Source organism: Talpa europaea (genome assembly GCF_964194135.1).
Source record: "Talpa europaea genome assembly, chromosome: 7".
Taxonomy (NCBI): Eukaryota; Metazoa; Chordata; class Mammalia; order Eulipotyphla; family Talpidae; genus Talpa; species Talpa europaea.
The window spans coordinates 20,697,519-20,718,663 of NC_140074.1; the positions used below are offsets into that span (position 1 = coordinate 20,697,519).

The window sequence follows — 21,145 nt, forward strand, 5'->3', positions numbered from 1 at the left end:
TTAATAATACAATTCATAGACTCTAACAAACCTTTTCCTATGACAGGAAATCCTCTCAAATCTGAAACTTACTAAGTTTTAAGTAAGATACATATATTATCTCTTTAAACACTACTTCTGGATTTGTATGCATGTTATAGAGGCATTCTGAGTAATTCTGTATCTATGCAAAGGTAATTCCAAGTATTTTTAATCAATTCCAAATATTGCCTAAACCCATAAACTCCTTTCACTAACACATGATTTCAATCACCCAATACAGGTACAGTCTAATCCTAAACCAGTGGTTCTTAAAATGAGTCCTTGTGATATTTTATCCTAGGCAAGGAAATGGTTATATACTTCTGTTCTTATTAAAACATTTAAACATTTAAACATTGCGGGGAAGAATTAAAGCATCACAGATAGCAATGCCATTCTTGATAAAAGTTTAATTTTAGTCACTTAAGGGCTTATAGTGAAGAAAATCTTTTCAAAACAGGCCTATTAATTTCTAAGAAGTCACCAAAATAAAGTTTTAATCAGATCTCAAAATCCATAAAGCCTTTCAAACATTAATGCTATTTAGACTACTACCCTCCTTAAGTGATTACCTCTCTACACCCCACGTCCCCATTTACCCCCCAAAGAAAAACCCACCCCTTGTATAAGCTTAAACCAATATATTTTATTCACTGGAATAGTAGAATGGCACACAATTAGCATCATTTTAGTCATGTCATTATTTCCAGCTCAGTGGCATTTATTCAGATGAGCACAATTTGCAACCACCGAGCCCCGCTCTTCTGATGTTAGCTGGCATCATTAAAACCCTCCCAGTGTCCGACTCGTTTGATCTTTTAAAGAATGCCCTGGGTTTGTGACTGAGAGCCGGAAACTCACGGCTGGATACCCTGAACAGTGTTCATGTTCGCTCACAGACTACTCACATCAGTTAATAATCCTCAGAGACCATGTTCCAATTCGAGACAGAAAACTCTGCATATAAAAATACTTTAAACACTAAAACAAACAAAAAAATTGGATACAGATAGTGTACAAGGGGGCAGGCGGAGCTTCTAAATGTTCTAACTTCAAAAGCTTAGACTGCAAATTTTGCAGAGTGAATATCTTGAAAGATCACAGCAAATCTGGGAATGGTAAAGAGTGCATAGCAGAGGAAAGGAGATTGAAAGATAAAAGCTAAAACAGGAAGTGGTAAACTTTCAAGACCTCAAAATAAAAATTTCCTATCACAAGCTTTGATAGATCACTCAACTTCTCATGCTCTCCAAATGATTTCTTTTAAAAAAATAAAACAACCAATTAAATAATAGTAGGGAGCATAATTCTTTCCTATTTTAAGAAAAAAAATTTTTATTTTCACACATGGCTTGTGTATGCTGAATAGTATTCCATTATATGACCACACCAAAGTCGGCTAAAATTTCATTTCAAAAATGAAAAAACATATTTTAAAATCTACTTAACAGGGTAAAAAAGTAAATGTTATAATATCCGCACATGTTTAATAAAAGGCAAGAGCCTGCTGTCCTTTTAATGTTAAAAATAAGGCCAAACTACAACATTCAACTGCAAAGAGTCATTGTGTAGTATTTAAAAGGCTCAGCATGGAAATAGATTCAACAAATGTACAAAAAGCGTTTTCATGCCCAGGAAGAACTGAAGGCATCAAAAAAACATGTCCCAACTACAAACATAGAGCTGGGTTCAAAAAGACCAGCAAATTCCTTCCCTAATGCATAGCAAATTAAATTTAATCAACTACTCTGTAAGGTTGAACGGCAATCCACCTTTAAATGTCCCCACAAACAAAACATAAGAACAACAAAAGAGGTTCCAGAGTGTAATAAATACTGAATCCACAGTAGGCGACAGAATCCTTACTGTACACAGCTGAGAAAACCTGCCACAGAACAATGGATCACATTTCCATATTAAATTATATTTATCACGCTGAAAAATGCTTAAACAAAATACAGGATTTCTATTGGCCATTTTTATACCACACTCACTCCCTAAAACCTTGCAAACCTGCTGAGTCCTATTGAAAATTGTTCCCACCCCATGGTGCTCCGAAGGAGCAGCTAGACAAAGGGTTGGGATGATGGGAGAGGGCAGGAACAACTACCTTCCCCCATGATTTCAGAAAATAAATCAATAAAAGAGGATAGAATAGCCAAAACATAACCTTGGCATAGGGTATTTCCGGGAAAATCACTGCCGTGACAAATGGCCTGAAGTGAACTCTTCCAGCGGTCAGGAATCCCCAGGAAAGGCCCCTCCTCTCCTTATCTATCGCTCAATTGTACAATACTGGGCTTTGAAAATATAACACTCTCTTGGAGCTGGGCAAGATGAAAGAGCTTTTCTTCATGATCCTGCAACGCCTATTAATTTTTGCTACAACAGACTCACAGCTGATTAAGAAAACAGAGGGCGAGCACTGCCTCACATTCCCATCTCAAGACTTAGGAAAGAAATGTTCAAACTGAATGGGCTCTCATTTTTCACTACAATGTACTGATTTTCATTTCTGTACATACACCCTAAGTTGTTTCTCTTCCAACCTGGAACAAATTGTTTAGACTGGAAGTTCTCTGTCCCTCCTTGAAACATTAGTACCATTGTTACTGGATTCCTATGCTTTGCAGAATTATCTTTCAGAAATATCAGGATTCATTGGTTACCACTTAGAACACAGCTTTAGAAATCAATGGTTGAAGAAGGAAAACTTAAAGTGTCCCAATTTATAATGACAGTTTTAACAAAATTGGTGAAGCAATATGGGGGGTGTGGGGAAAAAATCACAGGAATTTGAGTCAAACCAAATCTTATGTTATCACTGACTTTTATGTCAATTTGGATATGTTAGATTTCTTAGACTCATTAGCAAATATCACCTACATTACAAAGTTATTGTGAAGTTCAATATAGGATATAATGGCTACCAAGTATCAATTTTCATTAACAAGCATAAAAAATGTACCTTTTATAGTTTTGTTTTACTAACAACATACTGCAACTAGATCTTAGTTGCAGTTTAATCAATTCTAACAACTGTAGACACTGGTATAAACACCAAGCCAATCAACATACAGACCATGGAAATATACTGTGAGCTACATATACAATTTAAAATTTTCTAAACACATTTTTCAAAAGGGGAAGGGAGGCAGATGAAACTAATTTGAATGTATTTTATTTAACAGAGTATAACCAGAATATTATCATTCAATATGCATTATTTTAAAATATCAATGAGATATTTTACTTTTTTTTCATACTAAAGTTTCAAACAGCTATCTCTTCTACGCTTACATCATAATTTGAATAAGCCACAGTTCAAGTGTGTACTAGCCACACATGCTAACAGCTACTGTATGAGGCTAACAGCTACTGTATGAGGTAGTGCAGATAGAGACGACAATCTAGAAATTTTCTTCATGTCACATTCTAGATGATCTCCCTTTAATCCACTCCAAATTAACCACTATTCTAATTTCTATCCTTATATGTTAATTTTGCCTATTCTGGAACTTCATACAAAATGAAATGTCCAGTCAAAAATGATCTGATTACTTATGACACTTGCACTCAGTGGAAAGAAATTAAGCTATTAAAACATGAAGCAAAGTTAATTTTTTTTTTTCTGGCTAAACGCAAAGTGAATCGAGAAATGGAAATTATAATTTATGTATTTGTAAAGAAAATACAATGGGAAGGAATTTGGAAAAATAAAAATGGTTTTGTGAGAGGTTATATTAATTTTTTCACTATCCAAAGTAAATGTGATTCTATAAAAATAAACATTTTTAAAAGTATGATAAAAACATTTCAACACATCTTTAGAATATAAAATCTAATGTATAATCAGTAATAACTGAAAATTAATTTAGCTCAAAAAATTTTTTTAACTAGGGTCTTTATGCAAAGACTAAAAAAAATGTGAAATCTTATGTATGTACTAATCAATCCTAAAGGAAATGGAGAATTATGGAATAAGAATACAACTATCATGCTTGCAAAAAAATTTCTCCAATATAATGAAAACAGCTGAACATAAACATGACTAGCAAGGATGCACAGTGCTAGTATATAAATTATAACTCAATAAAACTGTATTTCTTAAAAAAAAAGTACAATTAAGACATAGATGTTGATTTTTGAGTTTGAATTCTGGTTCTACCACATCTGCATGATCTTGAGCAATTATTTAATTCTAGCTGTGTACTGGAAGAAAATAGCTCTTATTACACATAGGGTATTTTTTTTTTTTTCAGGATGTGGGGTAGGGGGCGGGGCACAGGAATAAGAATTAAATAAATTAAATAAATATCATAGTTGTAGTATATAATGCTTACCATAAGAAAACACATTATATACTACAATCATACTTTTATCTTATTTCTTAATTCACTGAAATGGAATCCATCTGTTCAATCTCTCATTGATACCATAATAAATTATTAAGTAGCAGTAATTGTAACTATAATCTGACTCTACCAAAGACGAATTCCATGACTGTGACTTGCAACACTGAAAAATTCAGTGTCAATCTTAAGTAAAATAGCTCTTTTATGTTATAAAGGACAGGTCAGTCCAGCAAAAAGTAAGTTTGAATGACTTTCCAACTCCTGATGCACTTTTTTTTTTAAAGATAGGGTTATTCAATTTATTCTCCATACTGATTCTAAAATGTCATTGTTTTAGGCTGTCTTACTTTATTCTTAACTATATATAATAATCAAGGATCTAAAGAGCAATGGATAAACAAATCACTACCAAATGCTGCTGGGAAATAGATTTATAACTATGCTGAGTATTTTCATTCTTGAAACTCTTGGCAGTCATCAATGTTTCACACATGATATCAATTAGAAGACAGAACAAATGGCCTCATAGAATGCATGCTGGCTTCTGTGGATAGAATGCTGGCAAAAAGCAAAATATTAGCCCAGAATTAGAAATGTGGCCTGGCAAGGGATGCTGAATTGAGAATATTTTACAACTTTTACACACATCACAGGACATAACAACAGTAGTTTCACAAATGATCAACACAGACACAAAAAGCCTTGGAAAAACTTAAATGAAACAGAAAGATATATTAACTACCATCAAAGCTCATCAAAGGAGAATAAGTTATGTCTATTTATTTAGATGAACATAAAGCTGTTCATTACCAAACATAAAAACGGGATATTTTTATTACCAGAATTAATAGTGATGCAGTTCAGTTTTAACAAATTCCACAACTTAGGACACCTGCATTATCTACAAGGAAAACATGATAAATTACACATTCATCTCTAGTAAGCATCAATTAAATACTGAGCTTCTAGAAAAGAGGTAAAAAACAAGCGATGAGGTAATAAGTATTCCTTTTAATAAAATGAAGTTAACTGGTTGCTAGTGTTGCTTTATGATATACTAATGTACATTTATTACAGAGAGGATTTAAAGGGGCTAGCATCTATTTGCTGGAAAGATAAAATACTGAATTCTTTTTTTAAAAATATTTATTTTTGTTTATTTCTGCATACAAGGACTGGGGCGCAGGCCAGGGGGTGAGAGGATTCACCAGAGACAGAGCGGGGAGCAGAACAGGTAGACCCACCAAAATACACTGCTGAGAGGAGCAGGGTGAGACAGGAGAGATCTTCTGCACCATGTGGGTCAGCAACCTGGCCGGGGATCCAACTCATGCTACCATGGCTGACAATAACTTGATAGCACTGAAACTCTAACCCCTGCGCCACCAGGAGGCCCCAAAATATTGAATTCTTGGGGCCTCCCCGGTGGCGCAGCGGTTGAGCGCTGGGTTGCAAAGCTGCCCGCAGTCTTTGCAGTGCCGGTTCAATCCCCGGCTGCTCCCCGGCCACCAGAGGAGGGTCCCACATGGCGCTCTAGACCTCTCCTGCCGCCCGCTGCTCCCCTCAGCAGTGTACTTCTGTCCTTCTGCCTGTTCTGCATCCTGCTCTGACTCTGGTGAATTCTCTCACCCTCCCGTGCTTCTGACTGTACCCAGTGCTTGTATAAATAAATAAATAAATCTTTAAAAAAAAAAAATATTGAATTCTTATTTCACTCATAATATTTCAGTTGAAGTTTCTTAATAGTGGATTTTGATTAAAATATATAGTATTTAGATTTCATATTTTAAAAGAGAAAGGGGGCGAAGAGAAACACGATAAGATAGAGAAATACTTTTAACCAAACACAGGAGGGGATATTGAGGAATCAAAGTAAGACTTGGACTTTATTAAGCAAGATACCTAGAAATGATGTCTCCATTCATCTAGAGATCAATGGAACGCAAGCAAAGTCCTTGCTGGAGGATGAATGTTGGGTGTCCTCTCACCCAAAATTCATGTTGAAACCCTAACCTCCAAGGTACTGCCTAAGGAAGTGGAAGTTTGGGAGGAGATTAGGTCATAAGGACACTGAGATGAGTGTCCACATAAAGAGCTACCATGCCCCTTCTGCTGTGTGAGCATACAGTGAGAAGATGGCAAAAAGGAAGATGGCCATATATGAAGTAGGAAGTGGGCCCTCACCAGATAGTACCTTGATCTTGGACTTTCCAGTTTCCAGAACTCTGAGAAATAAATGTTGTCTGTGGGCCTCCCTGGTGGCGCAGCGGGTTGAGTGCAGCGCGGTGAAGCTGTCTGCAGCCTCTACAGCACCAGTTCGATTTCCGGCTGGCCAGGGAGATACCCACATGGCACAGAAGACCTCTCCTGTCTTGCCTGCTGTTCCCCTCAGCAGTGTCCTTAGTCCATCTACCTGTTCTGATCCCTGTTCTGTCTCTGGTGAATCCTCTCACCCTCCTGTGCCTCTGGCCTGTACCCCAGTTCTTCTATAAATAAATAAATAAATCTTTTTAAAAAATATTATTTGTAAGCCATCAGTTTATGTTATTTTTGTTACAGCAGCCCAAATGGACTCACAGAGTACGACAATGTAATTGTGGGCTCCAAATGATCTATATGGGTAGTTTGGGTTGGGAGAATGGATCTCGGACTACTCAGCAATCCTAAATTATGCTCTTTAACTATATAAAGAAATACCAATAGTTTCAGTAATGGAGTAAAAGGGTACATTTTGGAGGAAGAAATTTGGTTAGTATGATATATTATGTGAGTTTTAGGGAAAAGATAAAAACTGAGAACTTCCTTAATGGTGTTGACTACATATCCAATTATGTACTTTTTTTTTTTTTTTGTATATATACAATAGCTGAGGTACAGGCCAGAGGTACAGGAGGGTGAAAGGATTCATCAGCGACAGAGTGGGGAGCAGAACAGGCAGATGGACCGAAAGCACTGCTGAGGGGAGCAGCGAGTGTGACAGGAGAGGTCTGCCACACCATGTGGCAATCTCCCCGGCCGGCCGGGAATCAACCCCATGCTGCAGAGGCTGCAGACAGCTTCACAGCACTGTGCTCAACCCGCTGCACCACTGGAAAGGCCCCCAATTATGTACCAATTTTTCAGAAGCAAGTTTAATGTTCTGTGGGCGGACATTAGGCGAGGCTTTTTTTGTGTGTAATCTTCCTCATTTGAAGAAACAGAAATTTAGAGAGGTTTAGTAGATTAGTCAAAGGATATACAGCTATATAACTGGTATGTATCAGATACAACCCCATCATTGCCTAAAACAAAGATGTTTTCTACCACATGATGCAACACCTATCATATCCCCAGTACCAGCCACAGCAAATGATGATATCTTAGAGAAATGGAGTAAGAAAATCAGCGCCACACTCCACACTTATTTCTTATGAGTTAATAAGCATCTACAGACATACGGATTTTTAGTAACAGCGGAAGAAGAGTAGGTGGGGACACGATGGAATTACAGACACAATACGGTAAAATCAGTAATTGTAAAGGGGGGAAAAGTTAATTTTAAAAATAACTAGGTTGCTGTTTAAAAAAAAAAAAAACAGAATGAAAAAGAAAGATCCCAAGTAAATGTTAACAGTAGGCACCTTTCAGAGGTGAAAGTATAGAATTATTTCTTTCCTCAAAGTATCGATAAAAACATTTTAAACAAGGATTTTTTTTTTTTAAGATTTATTTATTATTTATTTATACAAGCACTGGGTACAGTCAGAAGCGCGGGAGGGTGAGAGAATTCACCAGAGCCAGAGCGGGGAGCAGAGCAGGCAGAAGGACCGAAGTACACTGCTGAGGGGAGCAGCGGGCGGCAGGAGAGGTCTGCTCGCCATGTGGGACCCTCCTCCGGTGGCCGGGGAGCAGCCGGGGATCGAACCGGCGCTGCAGAGGCCGCGGGCAGCTACACAACCCAGCCCTCAACCGCTGCACCACCGGGGAAGCCCTCGATAAAAACATTTTAAGGACCTCCCCTGGTGGCGCAGCGGTTGAGCGCTGGGCTGTGAGGCTGCCCGCAGCCTCTGCAGTGCTGGTTTGTTCCCCTGCCGCTGGGGAGGGTTACACACACAAAAAACAAACAAACAAACAAACAAAAATCCAAAACATTTTAAAATAAGGTTTAGAATTATTAAGGTAATATAATTATTAAAATGACACTTTGCTATTTCAGACACTAAAATGTTTACCAAAACATTATTTTATTCTCAAACCAAAATCCTGAGCAAATATCTAACCTTACTTTTGAGGTCTATTTTCTTTGCCTGTGAGAGTTTTATAATCCCTATTTTGCAGAGTTGTTGAGAAACATAAATGGAAAGTGCTTAGCACAGAGACACAAACATATAAATACTCAACATGGTCATTATTTATACTTTTATATCATCGTGTTCATTATCATCATATCAACTACAATAAGCCAAAAACTAAGATAAAAGGATTCTATTTAGTCTCCTTTAGTACAAAAAAAATACAGTTGTGTAGTTGTATCAAAGACTTTAGTTAAATCAAGGAATGATCTTTGATGTAACTACCACATAACTCCAAAACAGTAAAAATTCTCTCTGCTGTGTTGTAATTTTGGTAGTAGTCGAAAGTTCAGAAAACTTTAGCAAGTTCAAATCAATCCATCCTACCCAATCTGATCACTAGGAAAGAAAGGACCCTTTGCCAATCTTCAAGGCAAAAATTTTTACTGGTCAACGCCCATCTCCTTACCTCATCACTTCTAAGACTCGCTCATCATAAATCTAAGAAACAAATACACTCAAGTTCTCCTATGCATAACATTCACTTTGATATTTACAAAATGAATAAGAACAAAGAAACAATTAAAGTCTGGTTGGCCTTCTTTAGCCTCAGGAGAATGTCTGCATGACCAGATGTTTCAAAACTCCCCTCTCGAAATAATCTATAAAGTAGAAAGTCTTCCCTGAATCTTTCAAACAAAAATCACTGGGAATAATAATAATAATAATAATGATGATGATGATGATGATGATGATGATAATAATAAAATAATAATCCCATTTCCAGTTACTTGAATCAAATCTTACATCCTTGTAACCACTATTCGTTGTTAACGTATTTTCTTCCAAATTATCCAAATCAATTCAAATCAGCTTACCTCTGCTTGGCAGAGTGCATGAAGGCCTTGTAACACCAAGGCTGCTGGAGTAGCTTGATCAGGCTTGGTGCATTCATTCAACACCTGGGAAATAGCTGCCAACATATCGGCACCATGCTGATATGGCCTGCAAGAAATGACAGTCTAGAAACAAGGTCAAAGCTAAGCACTTCTATTACCACTCCCAGAACTTCTGCCTGAACATGAAGCACTAATGCTTTACCCTGGGCCTACTAAGTGCTGACCCTCAAATATTAACAACATATGTTTTTCTTTGAAGAACTGCATTGTCATTTCTGCTACAGCTTAATGCTCGTTTTTAAATAAAAATACAATGCAAAAGAAGACATTTGTGTTAAATTTTATTCTCCCTAAACTGTAAATCCTAATGTCTGAATTGACAAAAATTCAAGTACATGATAATGGTGAAAAGAAATGACTTGCCTTATTGAGATTATCAGTAAAGATGGAGTTATTCCTGCCTGGCGGTTGCTCTGGTATCAGATATTGACTATAAAACAGGGATATGAGATCATAAAATGATTTATTTATTATAGTCATGACACTAGGGTGGTTACACCATCATGATGATGATAATAAAAAGTAATAGTAATGTGAATTATAACTGACTGAGCACCTATCTCGTGTCAGGCACTGTGCTGGATTTACTCACCCATCTTCCTCTGTTCTCTATTCCACACATAAAAAATCCTGCTTAACTCCATGAAGAAATTCTCAGATCTATCTCTTGCACTCCGTATAATCCTTCAGTGATATAATATTTGTCTTTTTAGTAACAAGTTATCAATTGCTGAACCTTCCTATTCTATTGCCTTACTATCCAGCACGCAAATTATTTTCCAAAAGGAGAGATCTGGAGATAGTAAGTAAAATCAGCTCTGAATAACTCATCAACAGACTCTTGTCCTGTCTGACAGTTAACCTCTCTTGAGCCTCAAGTTTAAGTATGTAAAATTAAAATACCAGAAAACCTTTCCTCTTAAAATGATGTCTATGTCAATACCTCAAGAATCCAGATTCCCAGGTTCTGGGTTACACATGTGTTAACTTTTAGAAAAAGATCATTTTTGTGTTGCCAAAAGCCTGAAGCTTAGAAAAGAGAAAACTGCTGAGAATTAGGTGTGTTCTGACCCAAGATTTTATTTGAAATAGGAATCATCTAGGAATTATCTAGGAATTATCAGCACCTGGGTCAACCCAATCATTGCATAATGTCAAGAAGTAGCATTCACAGTGTTGTCTTTTCAAAAGTGAGAATACTTCCAAGAATTCTGCAGTGCAGTGGCTTGATCCATACAAGAAACTACAGGACTACAACTCATTTCAAATGTATCAAATCTCCTTCCTCCCTAAATATTTTTACCTTACCCAATTAAAGGAAAAAAAATCTGACAAGGAAGAGCTTTGTTTAATTTATTTCAGTCTCGTTATCATCTACCTATTTACTAATTCATAATCTGGAACAGGAGTAGCATCTCCCTAATTTCTTCAAGTCTTCTTAAACTCTAGAGAATACCATGGAATTCAAGATCATTTCCTTCCTTGCACTAATTCTTAATAATTAACCCAAGCAATGAGTCACAAAGGCCTTCCCCACTAAACCTCTTCCTGAAAATCAGGCATAACATAAGAAGAATATAAGAAAAAACAGTTCAACTACAGTGAGTTCCTTTGCCTGAAAATTTTGCCTGAAAATGATTTCAGGCATTTGTGTACATTAAAAAAAAAAAAATCACATGTTTAATTACAATATTTAATTATTATCCAGGAAAGGAAAGTATCCTATACCCAGATATAAGACCAAGCATAAAATGAAAAGGCAAGATTGCTTCCAAAGGCATTGCCCAATATTACTAAATTTTGCAATCAGAAAACTTGAGTTGAATATTAATTTATTCTTACTCAAACATCATCCTCTGCCTATCTTTCCTAGCTTCTTAATGGCAGTCAGAAAGGTAAATGCAAAATAATATACATTCCTAAGGGATAACGACATCTTACCTTTGCTTACATATGTCTCTAATCGATGCTGCTTTAGCGATCAATTTCTCCCACTGGACCTCCTTGCCCACAGACAGAGAAGGCACATCGGACAGAGCCATGAAACGCTGCAGTTCAGTATAGACACGATCCTATGAAGGCAATTTAACAAAAAGGTAATTTCCCAACTTGAGTTGAATAATAATTATCTTCTTTTATGCAGTATTTTCACTTCCAAATTTTGCATTTGCATTACAAATTATAATGTATTTCTTCTAATCAGCAGGGAAGAATGATGTTGTGATTACTGGGGATTTTCTTACAGACCAATGTACTGTTCAGTTCATAAAACAAGAAAAAAGTGGCTAAATCTCACCATAATTACAAAAGCTCTAATCACTTATAATCATATTTCTATTACTTTTTCCATGCAAATGGAAAAATAAAATTCAAATTTAAGGAAATAAGATTAAATTCCATTCTCAATTTCTCTTAGAGAGTCAATCACAAATGACTGCATTACAGATCAAAAGCATCACAATAAATCAAAATTTCTCAATGCAATCATTGATGGTACCCGCTAATATTACTGTATCAAAGCATGGTCACACATAATGCCAGGATTAGTTTTTTCTAGTGAAAGGAGCGTGTTCAATATTCATAAAGTGTATATATGAGCTTACCTGCTTCTCCCACAAAGATGTTAACAAGCGCAAAGTGACAGCTCTTAGTTGTGGAGTGGTTCCAAGAAGTTGGATTACTCGTAGAATTTGTCCTATACACACCTAGCAAATATCAAAGAAACTTTACTTTCATAAATATAAATGCGGATAACCCTGAGGTTTCCAAAAGCATTTTAAAACTCCATATTATAAGATAAAGACTGAAATGGAAGCTTACTACAGTATTACACCTTTTCTTGAAGGTTGGGGCAGTTTTTAGAGGGACTAGCAAGCAATTCTAAAGGCATAAAGACACAATCTGAGACAACAGTCAATGGTAAAGCTCAGCTAATAAATCATTTAAAAGAATTAATTCTTAAATGTTGCAATAAATGCTTGTGTTCCAAAATTAGAAGTAGTGATCATGGCAAAATTAAGGGTTCAAAATTTCAGGTATTGCCAAACTAAATTCAATGTATTAGTCTTGACTATGCCACATAAATTGGTTCACATACAAACCTTGTGAACACCAAGCGTAGGTAAAGTGTACAAGATATCATTGTATAATACTGGTTCCAGTGGTCTTCCCAATTTGAACATCAAAACTGGAATCAGATTTGGCACCTAAAATCAATTTAGAGAACAAATTAATTATGTCACGGTCGATAAGAAATCTATCTATAAAGCAATCATTTCAAAAGAATAATATGAATATAAATGAATTAAAAGACTTAGATGGTATCCCCCAATTATTGCTAATGGCAATTTCCCTACCATAAACAGTATCACTAATATTGTCTCTTACAATTATCTGCTAATACCCATCTAAAATTTTTTATTAAACAGCTTTGAAATTAGTTCTCAGCAAGACAAAAGTAGTTATGATATATCCTACCCCAAAGAAGTTTACAGTTCTAATGAGCAGCTAACACTTAAGATAAATTAACAATAACTCCACATAATGAAATGCTCAATTACACAATTTCAATATGAAAGCATAAAATCAGTTGTGCTGTAAGAGGGACAGGGCTTAATAGTAAAGATTTCCCTATAGGTTCCCATTTAAATCCCTCGGCAAAATGAAAAATATGAGAAAAGCAGTTCATTAATAGATCAGAAGACTTGACGCCATTAAGGCTGAAATATTTTCATACAGATACACAGATTCAACATAATTTCTATGAAAATTCTAGTGGCCTATTTTGCCAAAATTGAGAAGTTGATTCTAAAATTCATATGGAAAACCAAGGAATTGAAAATAGCTGAAACAATCTTGAAAATGAAAAAAAAAGTTTGACTATAAATCAGATTTAATTTTTTTTTTAAAGATTTCTTTATTCATGCATACAAGAGCTGGGGCACATGCCAGAGATGTTGGGGGAGGGGATTAGAGGATTCACCAGAGACACAGCAGGGAACAGAACAGGTAGACTGACTGAAATACACTGCTGAGGGGAGCAGTGGGCGAGACAGGAGAGGTCTGCCTAACCATGTGGATTGCTCTCTGGCTGGCCAGGGATCGAACTCGTGCTGCAGAGGCTGCGGACTGCTTCACAGTGCAGTGCTTAACCCCCTGCGCCACCAGGGAGGCCTCTAAATCAGATTTCTTTAATGCAGGAATTCTTGTTGACCATAACATGTTAATCTCTTCAGAAAGGAAGTAAAGTATGTAGTATTTGCCTGCCTTAACCACAGACAGGCAGCTTAGTTTTACTTTTATTGCTACTGTTAATGATGTTCTTATTCATTCTGTCCTATCATATTGTGATTTTCTTATTAAATAACATAGTAATATCTTCTCAAATAAAGACCATTTTATTACTATAAAAAAAGAAAAAACTTTGAAGATAGAAACTTTATAATTGTATATTACTACAAAGCTATAGTAATCAAAACAGTGTGGCACTGGCATAAAGATAGAAATAGAGACAAATGAAATAGAAATCAGAGTTCAGAAATAAGCTTTACTCTTGTGTTCTGTTGCTATTGATAACTATGACAAGAATGTACACTGGAGACTGAAGAGACTCACTGAAAAATAGTACCATATTTTGATAACTGGATATCCACATACAAAAAAGTGAGATTGGATCCCATCCTTACAGCACAAGCAAAAATTAACTCAAAGTGGATTTAAGCTCTAGATGTAAGCACTAAAATTATAAATCTTTTAAAAACATATGGAGCAGATCTTTGTGGCCTTGAATTAGGCAAATACTTCTTAGATACAACACCAAGATGAGCAAATGAAGAAAAAGAAACAACAAAATCAAAATGTGTACTTCAAAGAACACCATAAAGGGCCTCCCCGGTGGTGCAGGGGTTGAGCGCTGGGTTGCGAAGCTGCCCGCAGCCTCTGCAGTGCTGGTTCCATCCCCCACTGCTCCCCAGCCACCAGAGGAGGGTCCCACATGGCGCAAAGATCTCTCCTGCTCCTGCTGCCCGTTGCTTCCCTCAGCAGTGTACTTCGGTCCTTCTGCCTGCTCTGCTCCCCGCTCTGGCTCTGGTGAATTCTCTCACCCTCCCACGCTTCTGACTGTACCCAGTGCTTGTATAAATAAATAAATAAATCTTTAAAAATATATATATACACATTCAAAAAAAAAAAAAAATCAAGCCCTCTTTAAAAAAAAAAAAAAAAACCACAAAGGACACCATAAAGAAAATGAAAAGAAAAACCAGAGTGGGAAAATATATTTGCAAATAAAGGAACTGTATACAGAATATAAAAGAACTATTAAAACTCAATAAGAAGTCATATAACTCAATTTCACTTGGGAAAAGATCTAAATAGATTTTCTCCAAAGACAAACAGCCAATTAAGAAATGAAAAGATGCTCAACTATCATTAGTCATGACATAAATGCATATCAAAATCAGAATGATATATTACTTCATACCCAATAGTACAGCTATTGGGTAGTCAAAATGTTAAACAATAATAAGAATTGGTAAAGATGTGGAAAAACTAGGATCCTCATACAGTGCTTGTAGAAATGTAAACTACTGCAGCCTCTCTGGAAAATATTCTGGCAGTTACTCAAGCAATTAAACAAATTAACATATAGTCTGACAATTTTAATCCTAGATAGCTATCCCAGATCAATGAGAGCATACACACAGAAAAAGATGTATATGAATGTTTATAGCAGGATGAATCATAATAACCAAACAGTGAAAGAAACCAAATGCCTATCAATTGATGAATGGATAAATAAATTTAATATAGTTGTGTAATGGAATATTATTCAGCCATAAAAAGGAAAAGCAATCAATATGGACATACTTTGAAAACATGCAAAGTGAAAGAATCCAGTCACAAAAGGCCACATATTATAAAAGCCCCTTTATATCAAACTTCCAGAAAGGTATAACTATTGAGATAGAAAGTAATTGTTAGAATTGAGGAGCCATAAAGGAAATAATTGGGAAGAGACTGTTAATGGGTACAGGGTTTCTTTGTGGGATGATAATGTTCTCAACTTCTCTGTACTAATCTTAATAAAATTCTGAATGTACCAAGTCACAGAATTTTATACTCTGAATGGATGAATTAAATGACAGGAATGATATTTTAATAAAGCTACTTTTAACAAATTCTATTCCAAATCAAGTGAATGCCTACTATGAGTAAGGAATTTTATTTGATGACACAAAACATAGTGCCAAAAAATGTAATATTCTTTGTACTGCATTTTAGATTTATTGCCAAAACTTGGTAAATATCCTCTATCTGATGTAATCTTAGAAAACTTTACCTTCTAGCCTCAGAAGATACATTTTAATTTCAAGAAGGAAAGAAATTTTCTTAATTCTTCCAACAGAAAAGTGACAGCCAACCATGAATTCATTAACAAGGTTGACCATGACATACTATGGCAGCATCTAGACCTACGCCTGTAATGACTACACACAACACAAAATCAGAATTTATGAGGTTTTTAACATGTGCTGGGATTCTATTAGAACAAGCAAAAAAAAAAAAAGAAGACAAGTTTTGAACTGATTTCTTTCCTTTTTTTTTTAAATGTTTATTTATTTATACAAGCACTGGGTACAGTCAGAAGTGCGGGAGGGTGAGAGAATTCACCAGAGCCAGAGCGGAGAGCGGAGCAGGCAGAAGGACCGAAGTACACTGCTGAGGGGAGCAGCGGGCGGCAGGAGAGGTCTGCGCGCCATGTGGGACCCTCCTCCGGTGGCTGGGGAGCAGCCTGGGATCGAACTGGCGCTGCAGAGGCTGCGGGCAGCTTCGCAACCCAGCACTCAACTGCTGCGCCACGGGGGAGGCCCTGAACTGATTTCTTATTCCCCAGTTAAATTAAATGCTAAAGGTTATCTTAGATTGCAATGCACAAATCTTAATGCATTATCCTTTCTGGAAAAATTTTCACAAAGATACTATGACAAATTCTTAGTTCTGAATAAGGTAGTCAGTACACTATGGGTAGTTTATGTGATAGTATATTTAGTTGTATGACTTTCAAGGAATTGTTTTAAGTACATTGTTAGGAAAAAAGAAAATAAAGTTCATTATGTCTTGGACCTGAAAATGTATGTGAGGGTGTTTATTTTTCTCTGGCAAGTTCAAAAATGGAAACACATACTGGAAAACTTTCACAGTAAGTGTTCTTAGATTTCACACAGTCCTTGAGACTACTTACTATAGTCCAAATTAAATCCTCAAGTCAATGAAATTAATAAATGTTATTTCATTAAGAAAACACAAATATAAATATGTATGTGTGGATTTTTTTTTTTTTTGGCATCATTTTAAGTATGGGTTGGTGTTTTCTTAATGAAATGACATATCTGTGTAATCACTGATTTAGCAGAGATGGCATCACCAGCTCTTAATTCCTGCTTTTAAGCCTCCCACTCGTTGGAGGCAGAAAATGGAATGATGCTCTGAATTTACCTTCAATTTAAAATATGCTAGAAATAACAGGCGTATACAGAACATTCCACTCAACAAAAACAAAAAAAGAATTCTTCTCAAGCATACATATACTCTTCAGGATTTCTCACATGTTAAGTCACAAAATAATTTTGAACAAACTTAAGAAGATTGAAATACCAAGTATCTTTTCTGAGCACAATGGAAACTAGAAGTCATTAACAGTAAGAAGACAGGAAAATTCACAAGTATGTAGAAAACAAATACTCACTCTTGATTAACCAATGGATCAAAGAAGAAATTAAAGAGGAAATTAGAAAATATTTTGGGACTAACAAGAAAAAAAAACACAACAAAATTTATGGAGCAAAAGTCAAACATTAAAAGAAGTGTGTAGAGGTTAACACATTAAAAGAAATAAAAAAAAAATTATGCTTAAACCACATTAAAAAAGAAAAACATCTCAAAAACAACGTAAAATTATACCACAAAGAAGAGAAAAAGAATAAACCAAAGTTAGCAGAAGAAAGGGAAAAAAATAAAAGTAAAAAATAAATGAAATAGAGAATAGGAAAATAATTATTTTAAAAAGGAGTTGATATTTTAAGAGATTTACAAAACTAACAACATACCTTTAGCTAGACTATGAAAAAAAGAAGATTAAATTAAACCAGAACTAAAAGAGAAGACATTATACTGCTGCCACAGAAATAAAAAGGGTTATAAGACAAATATAAATAATTATATTGGAATAACTGGAAAAAATTATATTAGAGTAGCCTAGAAGAATAAATTCTTAAAAATAAACAACTGAATTACAAAGAAATAGAAAATCTTAGCAGACAAATTAAGGACATTGAATCAGCAATCAAAACTCTCCCTATTGTATGGGGAATATAACCAAAATGAAAATGTATACATTGTGAAAAATGAAAAATGATGTAAGAACTATATAAAATAAAATATTAAAAAAAAAAAAAACTTTCCCTATAGAGAAAAGCTCCAGACAAGATGGCTTCACAGGTGAACTCTAACAAACATTTAAAGAATTAATAATCCTTAAACTCTTCCAAACAAACTGAGGAGACAGAAATGTTTCCAAACTTATGAGACTGGTCTAAAGCCAAAGATACCACAAGAAAAGAAAACTACAGTCCAATTAATATTCCTAATGAAGATAAATGTACAACTACACAAAAATACTAAAGGAATTTCAACAGCATTTTATCATATACCATGACCAAATGGGGTTTACCCCAGGGATGGAAGGCTCAGTATACAAAACTCAATTTATGTAATAAACTACATTAACAGAATGGAGGGGGGAAATCATACGATCATCCCAATAAAAGCAGAAAAGCCATCTGACAAAATTCAGCACGAAATTAGGGATGGAAGGCAACTACCTCAACATAATAAAGGCTCTACAAGAAAAACCCATTGCTAATATCACACTCACAATAAGAAACTGAAAAAGCTTTTCCTCTAATATCAGGAACAAAACAAGGGTACACATACTTGCCATTTCTATTGAGCACAGTACTCAAAGTCTTAGGTAAAACAATCAGGCAAGAAAAAAGAAACAAAGGTAATGCAAATCAAAGAGAAAGCAGCAAGATTATCTCTATATGTGAATGGCATTATCTGATGTGTAGAAAACTGGAAAGATTGCACACACAAAATAATTTAAAAGAATAAAAGAATTCAGGAAAATTGCAGGACACAACATGAACACACAAAAGTCAGCTGTGCTTTTATACACTAACATAACAACAAAAAATCAAAAAGAGAAATTAAGAAAATAATCTCATTTATAATAACATCGAAAAGAATAAAATACATAGGTGTATAATTAAACAAGGAAGAGAAAGACACTGAAAACCACAAAACATTGCCTAAAGAAATTAAAGAACACAAAAATAAGTGAAAAGACATTCTGTGTTCATAGATTGGAAGATCTAATATTGCTAAAATGCCCATACTACCCAAAGCTATCTATGAATTCAATGCAATCCTTATTAAAACTATACATACAGAAAAAAATCACAAAATTCACGTGGAATCAGAATGGACCCTGAATAGCATAAAAAAAAAAAATCTTTAGAAAGAAGATTAATTAAGGCTTCACAAAACCTACTTCAAAATATTTGAAGTAGAGTATTGGAACAAGGACAAACAATAGACTAATGGAAAAGAATCCGGTCTAGAAACTAACCCATGTATACATGATCATGTAATTTGTGACAAAAGAGTCAAAAACATATGATGGATAAAGGATAGTCTACAACACTATCTAAATGGCACTCAGAAAACTAGTTATATGTAAGCAAAAGGATAATGTTGGACCCTTATCTTACACCCTACATAAAAATCAATTCAAAATAGCGGCCTCCCTGGTGATGCAGGGATTAGTCTCAGCGCTATCAAGCTACCAGGCACTGTGACATGAGTTCAATCCCTGGCAGGGAGCTAACCCACACAGCGTAGCAGACCTCTGTTGTCTGGTCTGCTGCTCCCTTCAGCAGTGTTTTTCAGTGGATCTGCTGGTTCTGCTCCCCACTCTGTCTCTGGTGAATCCTCTCACCCTCTGTACCTCTGGCCTGTACCCCGATTCTTGTATGCATAAATAAAAATAAATCTTTAAAAAATTAACTCAAAATGAATTAAAGACTTAAACATATGATCTGCAATTATAAATCTCCTAGAAGAAAAACAGGGAAAATGTCATAACAGTGGTCTTGGCAGTAATTTCTCTGACATGCTACCAAAAGCACAGGCATAAAAGCAAAAATAAACAAATGTGCCTATATCATATAATATTATAAGACTTGTGTGCAGAAACAATTAACATAGTAAAAAGGACAATTTGTGCAATGGGAGAAAATATTTACAAACCATACAGCTGAAAAAAGATTAATATTCAAAATATATATGGAGTTCCTGTAACTCAAGAACAAAAAACAAACCACCTGATTAAAAATGAGCTGACTTGAATAGACATTTTCCAAAGATATATAAACAGGCCGTATCACTTATCAAAGAAATGCAAATCAAAACTACAATGAGGAATCACTTCACACCTGCTAAGATGGTAATTTATCAAAAAGGAAAAAAACAACAAAAATGAACAGGAATATGAAGAAATTTGAACCCTTGCAAAGTTAGTAGAATGAAATACAGTAAAGACACTACAGAAAACAGTATGGAGCTTCCTCAAAAAACTGAAAATAGAACTAATATATGATTCAGCAATCTCATTTCTAGGTATTTTGGGACAGGCCTAATCTCTTAAAACTTATACACACACACACACACTAAATTCCATCACAACTGCTGTTAGCAGTCTTTGTAAAACATATCTTTACTTAAAAATCTTTCCTGTTTTATAAGATTATTATTTTATAGGATATAAAGATATTGACTCATTTAACTTGACATGTTAGTTTTTAATAAAATATATGTAAGCATTTATAAAACATTTCAAAGTATTGCAATATTTCAAAAGAACTGGAATCAGGATATCAAAAAGATTTTGCATTCACAAGGTCGTTGTAGTATTATTCACAATGGCAAAGAGATGGTAACTAATATTCAGCAACAGATTAAGAAAACCTGCTTAGAGAAAATGTGGTATATACTATCTTTAAAATAGGAATTAATCAGTCTTTAAATTTTTTTTTTAAAGATTTATTTATTTATACAAGCACTGGGTACAGTCAAAAGCACGGGAAGGTGAGAGAATTCACCAGAGCCAGAGTGGGGAACAGAACAGGCAGACTGACGAAATACACTGCTGAGGGGAGCAGTGGGAGCAAAAGGAGAGGTCTGTCGCGCCATGTGGGACCCTCGCCCAGTGGCAGGGGATTGAACCGGCGCTGCAGAGGCTGCGGGCAGCTTCATAGCCCAGTGCTTAACCGCTGCGCCACCAGGGGAGGCCCAGAATCAATCAGTCTTTAAAAAGGAAGAAAATACTGTCAAATTTTGCAACATAAATGAACTTGGAAGACATGTGAAACAAGCCACTCACAGAAGGACAAATGAGCTATCTGAATCACCCAGTCTT

At 35.4% G+C, this 21,145-nt stretch overlaps 1 protein-coding gene across 3 annotated transcripts in view; it reads right to left on the reverse strand.

Annotated features, from left to right (window-relative positions):
• Positions 1-21,145, reverse strand: part of FOCAD (focadhesin) — a gene marked incomplete at both ends in the record, with an annotated part of 251,103 nt that overhangs the window by 124,532 nt on the left and 105,426 nt on the right. For 2 of the 3 annotated variants that reach the window (XM_084236533.1, XM_084236531.1), the window contains 4 exons: positions 9,526-9,652; positions 11,548-11,678; positions 12,210-12,311; positions 12,708-12,812. In XM_084236533.1, the coding sequence (XP_084092659.1) occupies positions 9,526-9,652; positions 11,548-11,678; positions 12,210-12,311; positions 12,708-12,812 (465 nt within the window). The remainder of the gene's footprint in view (positions 1-9,525; positions 9,653-11,547; positions 11,679-12,209; positions 12,312-12,707; positions 12,813-21,145) is intronic. The other variant, XM_084236532.1, reaches the window with a different exon arrangement.